We start from the raw sequence: 9,074 nt of genomic DNA, 5'->3' as shown, positions 1-9,074 counted from the left end.
TGCCCTGCCGCACCTGGCCTGGGCGCCTGGCCCCCTGTGCCCATCCTCTACTGCCCCCTCAGCCGCCCGCTGCCTCCACAGCCCCCAGCCTCCAGGCCCAGCCCTCTGCCTGCCCCCGCCTGCCCCCTGTACACCCACGGCCCCCAGCGCCCCCAGGCCCCCTCCTCCCCTCCCCACCTGCCTTGCCCCTGCAGTGCCCCAATGCCCAATATACGCAGCCCTTTGCCCTTCCCCAATGGCCTCTGAGCCCATGCTTGACCTAGGCACCAAGCTCTCGCCCTGCCCACCAGCAAGGCCTGGCAGTGGGATCTGGCCCTTGCTTGCAGAAGGTCCCAGGTGAGGTTCCAGACCCACCACCCTCGTCTCTCTGCCCACCAGGGGATGCTGTTTCCTTGCACACATGGGGTGATCGTCTCCATGCAACCTTCAAAGCCTCCAACTGCGTGGTGGACAGTCGCTCGTGCTCAAGATCCGGACTACGGGCTGGAGAGCTTCCGCCTGGCCCCGACTCCCGACGACATCCTCACTGCTCTTCGCCAGTGAGCGGCCGCGGCGCTCCTGGAAACGGCGGGGGGGGGTTCCCTCGGGTGACAAAGCCTACTCTAGCCTGCTCCCTCGCCTGGACCCTGCTCGGTCCCGCCACTGGCTGCCCCATCCCTCCCCGCTGGTCCCAGCCATGCCCCCCCGACACTCAGCAGTCACGGGCCCCCCATCCCAGCCATGCCGCCCCCCAACCCTCACTGGCCGCTCGATCCCCAACCCGCTGATCCCAGCCAAGCCGCCCCCGACCCTCACTGGCCACCCCATCCCCCCCCTGCTGATCCCAGCCATGCCCCCCCGACCGTCACCAGCCACAGGCCCCCAACCCCCACTGGGCCCAGCCCTACACCTCCCCATCTCTCCCTGCTGCTCCCAGCCATGCCCCCCCGACCCTCACTGGCCATGCCCCCGCCGACCCTTACCAGCCACGGCCCCTGCATCCCTCCCCGCTATCCCAAACATGCCCCGCCCGACCCTCACCAGCCACGGGCCCCCAATCCCCGCTGGGCCCAGCCACGGTCCCCCCCTATCCCAGCTATGCCACCCCCTCGACCCTCACCAGCCACGCCCTCCCCTATCCTTCCCTGCTGGTCTCAGCCATGCCCCCCCAACCCTCACCAGCCATGGGCCCCCAACCCCCGCCCCCCCCCCCCCCCCTCCCCCCCCCTCTGGGTCCAGCCCTGCCCCCCCAACCCTCACCAGCCATGGGCCCCCAACCCCCACTGGGCCCAGCCATGGCTCCCCCATCCCAGCCATGCCGCCCCCCGACACTCACTAGCCACTCCATCCCCCCCGCTGATCCCAGCCATGTCGCCCCCCGACCCTCACTGGCCACCCCATCTCCCCCCCCGCTGATCTCAGCCATGCCCCCCCTACCCTCACCAGCCACGGGCCCCCAACCCCTGCTGGGCCCAGCCACGGCTCCCCCATCCCAGCCATGCCGCCCCCCGACGCTCACTGGCCACTCCATCCCCCCTGCTGATCCCAGCCATGCCGCCCCGACCCTCATCAGCCACTCCCCCATCTTTCCCTGCTGGTCCCAGACATGCCCCCCCAACCTTCACTGGCCACCCCATCCCCGCCCCGCTAGTCCCAGTTCCAGGCCGGGTCAGCGGGGGGAAAGCCCTGTGGCTCAGATCCAGACCCTCCCAAGCCCTAGTCCGGCTGGAAGGCCCCAGGTGGCAGTACCCACAATGCAGCGGGGCAGCCACGCCAACCCAGGTATCTTCCCTCCTGCTGGCCTGGCCATGCCCCTCTCCTGTCTCTACCCCCTGCTCCAGCTGACCCTGTCTCCTTGCCCCCCCAGAGAAGCTGTGGACGGCGCCTGAGCTACTGCGCATGGAGATGCCCCCAGCCCGGGGCACCCAGAAAGGCGACGTATACAGCTTTGGGATCATCCTGCAGGAGATAGCCCTGCGCAACGGGGTCTTCTACGTGGAGGGGCTGGACCTGAGCCCCAAAGGTGAGAGTGGGGAGAGGGTAGCCCGGGGGGGCGGGGACTCCAAAAGTGAGAGTACGAGGGGAGGAGGTGAGCCCTGCAGGGGGGCTGGTGCCCAGCGCAGAGGGAGTGCCCTTTGGGGAGCTCACTCGTCTGGCTGTGTAAATGGGGTGTTCCCCGCCTCTCCCTCCCGGACAGTGTGCTGGGAGAGGAGCCTCTTGAGGCTGGTGGAGGCCAGGGAGCGGAGTGCCAGCAGGGCAGGTGCTGGCTGGAATCCTGGGCCGAGGGAAGCCGGGCTTGGCCCCCCCAGGACAGCCAGTATTTGGGGCAGATGGGACGGGGTCCATTCCCTGGACAGGTGCCAGGAAAGCAGGGTTGAAGGAGCGAGGTGGGCTGCCAAGAGTCCCAACCCACCAGCCAGCTGGAAGGCAGGGGAAAGCGGCAGAGCCAGGCAGAGAACCCAGGATCCTGAGTCCTATCCTGTGCACTCAGCCCTAGAGCCAAGTGGGGCATTGAGGGGAGGCTGATGTTTGAAGTGAGCCTGGGCTGTGGCCCCTGGGGGGGCATCTGGGGCCTGTGCCTTGCTGCCCATGGAGCCCCCAGCTCACCCCCGCCCCCCGCCCCAGAGATCATCGAGCGCGTGAAGAGCGGTGAGTGCCCCTACTTCCGGCCATCCGTGAACGTGGCCTGCCACATCGAGGAGCTGGGGCAGCTCATGCAGCACTGCTGGGCCGAGGACGTGCTCGAGCGGCCGGACTTCAACCAGATCAAGATCCTCCTCCGCAAGTTCAACAGGTGAGCACCCCGTTCCCCCGCCCCCGTCACTGCCAGCCCCCTCAAATTGGCCACATTGTCTTCCCCCCCAAGCCACAGACTCCTCAGTCAGACCCTCCCCACTGCCTCTCACCCCACTTCCTCCTGGCACAGGCCCCGCTCGAGTCGCCCAGCCCATGGAGGGACAGGTGGGACTGTCCAGCCCCGGTACCTGGGGCTGCAGGTCCTGCCCTGCCCCTGGAGCCTGCCCCCTGCTGGCTGGTCATGGGGCTCTGCCCCGGCCACTTCCACCCTGGTTATTCCATTAAGTCCCTGTCCTCGGGTGGGAGAGGGAGCGAGTCGGGGGGCTGTGCTGGCTGCATGGCTGGCGTGAGGTGCCCCACCCTCAGCGAGGTCTGGAGGCGAGGGAGCTGCGAGGCTGGGAGAAAGGGTCATTCCCACGGCCCAGCATCCTCACGGCCCCGTGCGTTGCAGGGAGAACAGCAGCAACATCCTGGACAACCTGCTGTCGCGCATGGAGCAGTACGCCAACAACCTGGAGGAGCTGGTGGAGGAGCGGACGCAGGCCTACCTGGAGGAGAAGCGCAAGGCCGAGGTCCTGCTCTACCAGATTCTGCCCCAGTGAGTGATGGGCCGGACCCCCCGTCCACTCCCAGGCAGGCTCCTTAACCCCCCGTACTCCCGAGAGCACCAGGCCTCATGCCTGAGACCAGATCCTAGACTGCCCCATTGGCACCCAGGCTCCACCCTCAGCTCCCCTAGTGTTATGGGGGCCTGCTCCTCCTCTCCTAGCTGGGGGTCCAGGGAGCCCCCCAAACACCTGGGCATCCAGGCCCCTTCTGTCTCCATCCCTCACCCCGCGCTCCCTGTCCCCCAGCTCTGTGGCCGAGCAGCTGAAGCGCGGGGAGACGGTGCAGGCTGAGGCCTTTGACAACGTCACCATCTACTTCAGCGACATCGTGGGGTTCACGGCCCTGTCAGCAGAGAGCACCCCCATGCAGGTAACCGCGGGGCGGGGTGAGAGCAGCCCCCTCATGCAGCCACCCCATGCAGGTAACTGGGGAGACGAGGTGAGAGCAGCCCCCCCATGCAGGTAACCGGGGGGGGATAAGAGCAGTCCCTCCATGCAGCCCCCCCCATGCAGGTAACCGGGGGGGGCGGGGTGAGAGCAGCCGCCTCAGGCAGCCCCCCCCATGCAGGTAACTGGGGAGCAGGGTGAGAGCAGCCCCCCCATGCAGGTAACTGGGGGGGTGAGAGAAGCCCCCCCATGTAACCCCCCCATGCAAGTAACCGGGGGCATGGGGTGAGAGCAGCCCCCTCATGCAGCGCCCCCATGCAGGTAACCGGGGGGCAGGGTGAGAGCAGCCCCCTCCATGCAGGTAATGGGGGGGGTGAGAGCAGCTCCCTCATGCAGGTAACTGGGGGGGGGTGAGGTGAGAGCATGCAGGTAACCAGGGGGCAGGGCGAGAGCAGCCCCCCCCATCCAGGTAACCGGGGGCGGGGCGAGAGCAGCCCCCCCCCATGCAGGTAACCAGGGGGTGGGGTGAGAGCAGCCCCCCCCAACCCATGCAGGTAATCAGGGGGTGGGGTGAGAGCAGCCCCCCCCAACCCATGCAGGTAACAGGGGGGGCGGGGTGAGAGCAACCCCCCCCGCCCATGCAGATAACCAGGGGGCCAGGGTGAGAGCCCCCGTAGGTCGCTGGAGGAAGTCTGTGGTCTGTCCCAGCCCCCCAGGCGGGGACACTGTCTGGCCCCCCATGGGTTGGGGAGGGGAATCCTGCCTGCGGTTGCAGTGCCGGGGAGGAGAAAGGGGGCAGGAGAGAACTGGTGGAGTTTGGATCTGGCCAGGGTCCCTGTCCCGGGGTTCAAAGCCCACCCTGGGCAGAGCTGCGTGGAGGCTGAAGGGCCAAGCAGGAGTTCCAAGCACAGGCAGGGCTGGCGGCGCTTGGAGCCCTGGCTCCTGCCCCCACTGGCGGGCACAGCTCTCTGCTTCGGCAGAGCTGCCAGGCTCCGACTCAAGGTGCCCGGCCTGCGTCACTGCTTCATCCGTCAGCAGCACAGGGACGGCGCAGCCTGGGTTCCCTGAGCAGGAGCCTGCGGCCCCCCCACCTATCTCCCACCTCCCTGGGGCTGGTGTGTAAGGGGGGGAGCACTCACTGCCCCAGGGGTGGGGGGATCAGGCCAGGCCGAGTCTCCGCAGCCTCTTACCTCCCCCTCCCCCCTACTGTGTGCATTGCAGGTTGTGACCTTGCTAAACGACCTGTACACCTGCTTCGACGCCATCATCGACAACTTTGACGTCTACAAGGTGAGGGGGGGCTGCCTGGGCTGGGGGGGCCCTGCCAGGAGCGAGGGGATCTGGCCCACACCAGCCTTCACTTAGACTGATGGTTCTGGCGTGAACAAATAGCTGCTCCCCACTTCGGGACAGCCCCCCGCATGCTGCTGCCCTGGTGGAGACGCCATTGCTGAGAAGTGCCCCCAGCTCTGCCCTGGATCCGAGGCCGCCCCCTGCTGGCTGGATCTGCCCTCCTGGCCCTCAGAATCCTCACTCGGGAGGCAGCTGCTGCAGCTCCACACCCCCCAGCTGTGCCCTGCTGCTCTGTCAGAGGAGCTGGCACTGCCCCCTGAGACACACTGCCAGGCCCTGCAAGGGCCAATGCCACAGAGCGGAGGTGCTGCCAGGCCTTCCCACTCCAATCTCCTGTCACTGGGAGGAAGGGGCAGTTCTGGGGTAAGAAGTTTCCTCCAGACCCTGTCAGCTGGGGCAGCTCATGACCAGAGGCAAGAGGGTGCGTCTGCTGAGTGCAACGCTGGAGGTTCCTGGTCTGCTGAGGTTGCCTGGGCACAGGCATGCACACGTGCGGGAGTGCACACACACGTGTGAGGGTGCACACACACACGTGCGTGCACACACACACAATCTTAAGCTGCCCGGACAGATATGCCTCCCCATTGCTCCATGGGCTCGAGCCTCACAACAAGGCCCGGAGCGAGAGACATCCGGGGAGGTGGGGGCAGCGTGTACGGCTGGTTTGCCCCAGGGCTGTGCTCCCACCTCCCCCGCAGGTGGAGACGATCGGCGACGCCTACATGGTGGTGTCAGGGCTGCCAGTGCGCAACGGCAAACTGCATGCCCGGGAGGTGGCCCGCATGTCCCTGGCCCTGCTCGATGCCGTGCGCACCTTCAAGATTCGCCACCGGCCGGACCAGCAACTCAAACTGCGCATCGGGATCCACAGCGGTGAGTGGGGGAGTGGCAGGGGGGCCTTGAGCAAGCACAGCATGGCCCCAGGCAGTGCCAGGGAATGGGCTGCAGGGAGCCCCTAGGGTACCCCCCCCATGCACACACTGACCCCGTGACAATACTCCTGTCAGCTCCAGCACAGACCCAGAGGTTGGGCCAGGCCTCTCTGCAGTTCACTGAAACTGAGATTCACTCAGCCCAGGGGCTTTCCCAGTGCCCAGTGTTCAGCCTTTCTGGGAGCCTGAACCCCAAATAAATCCATTTTACTCTGTATAAAGCTTATACAGGGTAAACTCGTAAAATGTCCCCCCTCTATAACACTGATGGAGAGAGATGCACAGCTGTTTGCTCCCCCAGGTATCAATCACTTACTCTGGGTTTATTAATAAACAAAAGTGATCTATTAAGTATAAAAAATAGGATTTCAGTGGTTTCAAGTAATAACAGACAGAAAAAAGTCTGTCACCAAGCAAAATAAAGCAAAAACACACAAGTCTAAGCTGAACACATTAAGAAACTGATCACCTGTAATCTCTCACCCTCCGAGATGTTCCAATGAGCTTCTTTCACAGACTAGACTCCTTCCTAGGCTGGGCCCAATCCTTTCCCCAGTACCGGCCTTGTTAGGTCCAGCAGACATCTCAGGTGGGAAGCAGGGGGTTTCTCATGACAGGCAGCCCCCTTTGTCCTGCTCCACCCCCTTTTATAGCTTTGGCACAAGGCGGGAATCCTTTGTCTCGCTGGGTCCCCACCCCTTCTTCGAAATGGAAAAGTACCAGATTTAAGATGGATTCCAGTATCAGGTGACATGGTCACATGTCACTGTAAGACACCCCCACCCCCCCACCCCCAGTCTCCATTCCCCATGGGTTGGCCCCATACGTCCACAGGGAGGCTTTCAAGTAACTAAGGCCATTGACAACTGATTGTTTCTGGAGCTCCCTTAATGACCTCCACTTAATATGTTTACATCAGTGATACAAGTTCATATCTTATTCTCCTAACTCCAGATATAGGAATAAGACACTTAGTAGATTACAAGCTTTCTAATGGCACCATACAAGAGGTATTTAGTGTAAAGCAAATTCCAGTGATGTCATATTCATCAGCATATTTCCATAAAGTGTATGGAGTGCCATGTCACAGGGCCTAGTATTTAGAGCAGGGGGACTGGGAGCCAGGACTCCTGGGTTCTCTTCCTGGCTCTGGGAGGGGAGTGGGGTCTAGTGGTTAGAGCAGGGGGGACTGGGAGCCAGGACTCCTGGGTTCCATTCCTAGCTCTACCACTGGCTGACTGGGGACCTTCCCTGCCACATCCAGGGAGCCGCTAGCATGCAAGGCCCTTTGCACAAGCCCAGCACTATCAGTGCGAGGGCCGGTTGATTTGAATGTATGTGAACCAGGACGGGGAGGGATGAGCCCTGGTGGGGGCGAAGCAGCCCTGGGTGCAGCCTGCAGGGGGGTGCCCAACGCTCTTGTCTCTCCTGTCCCAGGCCCAGTCTGCGCAGGGGTGGTCGGTCTGAAGATGCCTCGCTATTGTCTCTTTGGGGACACGGTGAACACAGCCTCACGGATGGAGTCCAATGGGGAAGGTAAAGGGGCCAGGGACAGGGCTGGGGCAGGGGGCGGGGGGTGCAGAAATGGGAAGGCAGAGGGGAGCACTGGGTGGGGAGTGGGGAGGGGTGCTGGGGAGCAGGGGGGCCAGCAAAGGGGAGCGGATGGCTGGAGCTGGCTGGACTGGGCCAGTCGCCCTCCGCAGGAGCTGAGCTGAGGCCGGGGAGGTGGCTGCGGGGAGTTGGAGGGGGCTGGGTCTCTGCGGGTGCGGGGGGTGTCCCCACGCTACCCACAGCCCCATGTCTGTGGTTCCAGCCCTAAAGATCCACCTGTCGTCGGCCACCAAGAGCGTCCTGGAGGAGGTCGGCTGCTTTGAGCTGGAGCTGCGTGGGGATGTGGAGATGAAGGTGATGGAAGCATGGCCTCCCCCTGCCCCCACCAGCCTCATCGCCCCCCTACTAGTCCCCCCACCACTGTCTTCCCCCAGGCACAAGTACCCTCCCCATGGAGTCCTGTTCCTGTGCACAGCCAGCTGCCCCCTCCCCAGGACACATGCCCCCCCGCCACGCTCCCCTCCCTTGAGCCCCGCCTGGGTTTGGCCAAGCAAAGGGAGGCTGCCCCGACCCTGCCACATCTCCTGACACCTGCCAGAGCAGACTCTGCCCCTGGCCTGCACCCCTCTCCCAGGCCAGGCTGCCTGGGACCCTGCATTGGGGGGAGCACCCCCGGGTCCTTCCCTGAGCTTCCTCTGCTCCCGCAGGGCAAGGGCAAGATGCAGACGTACTGGCTGCTGGGTGAGCGCTTGAGCAGCATGCGGGGCTGACCGGCCTGCCTGTCTACTGTGGGACCAGCATCCACCTGCACACCGGCCCATCCTGCTTCTCCTCCAGGCATCGGCCCCTCGCACAGATGCCCCAGCCGGGGGCTGAGCCCAGCAAGACACGGGGGCTGGGTGGGGACCCAGCCCTCCCAGCAGGGCCTCCACAGACACTTAAAACAACCTCCCCCCGCCAAGGGTCTCTGCGGCCCGCCAGCCTGAGTCGGGTGAGGGGGGAGCATGGAATGGTTGGACTGAAGCCTGGGGGTGATACCCCTGCAGCAGTAGCGCCCCCAACCCCACCCACCTCCCAGTGTCCCCGCCCTTGGCTCGCACAAAATCCTGGAGCAGAACCACTGGCCTAGCTCTGTTCCCAGCCCTGAGCCCCAGGGAGCTGGACTCGGAGCTGCCCCCTTCTCTCCACCCATGCGGTGGGGCCCCGAGCCGGAGCTAGGAGCCGATCCCACCCCCGCAAGCCCCGAGCCTTGGACCCTGGGGGGCCTGTCCCCCAGGCCCCGCCATGCTCATCTTCGGAGCCACAGGTGGGGGGAGCTCACACAGCTGGGCATTGCCCCCCCCTCCCCGCGCACACACCGTGGGGGGGGGGGCTCCCTGTCAGGGTGTCGTCACCAGAGCTCTCCTCTTTGTAATAAAGCCTGTGTATCTTGCCCTCTGTGTGCTGACGCCCGTGGGCCCTGGGGAGA

The 9,074-nt window shown here is 64.8% G+C and overlaps 1 protein-coding gene across 1 annotated transcript in view; it reads left to right on the top strand.

Moving 5' to 3' along the window:
* NPR1 (natriuretic peptide receptor 1) overlaps positions 1-8,470 on the top strand; it is a 30,438-nt gene extending 21,968 nt beyond the window's left edge. The window contains 13 exon segments of the mRNA XM_032793637.2: positions 379-412; positions 415-469; positions 471-519; positions 521-539; positions 1,847-2,002; positions 2,605-2,773; positions 3,227-3,373; positions 3,630-3,753; positions 4,992-5,060; positions 5,822-5,996; positions 7,493-7,591; positions 7,869-7,960; positions 8,314-8,470. Of these exon segments, the coding sequence (XP_032649528.1) occupies positions 379-412; positions 415-469; positions 471-519; positions 521-539; positions 1,847-2,002; positions 2,605-2,773; positions 3,227-3,373; positions 3,630-3,753; positions 4,992-5,060; positions 5,822-5,996; positions 7,493-7,591; positions 7,869-7,960; positions 8,314-8,376 (1,251 nt within the window). The 3' untranslated portion in view covers positions 8,377-8,470.
* Positions 8,471-9,074: the final 604 nt, after the last annotated feature.

Source organism: Chelonoidis abingdonii, chromosome 11, assembly GCF_003597395.2.
Source record: "Chelonoidis abingdonii isolate Lonesome George chromosome 11, CheloAbing_2.0, whole genome shotgun sequence".
Taxonomy (NCBI): Eukaryota; Metazoa; Chordata; order Testudines; family Testudinidae; genus Chelonoidis; species Chelonoidis abingdonii.
Note: the sequence above shows the minus strand (reverse complement) of the source record. Positions and strands in the feature narration are given on the sequence as shown.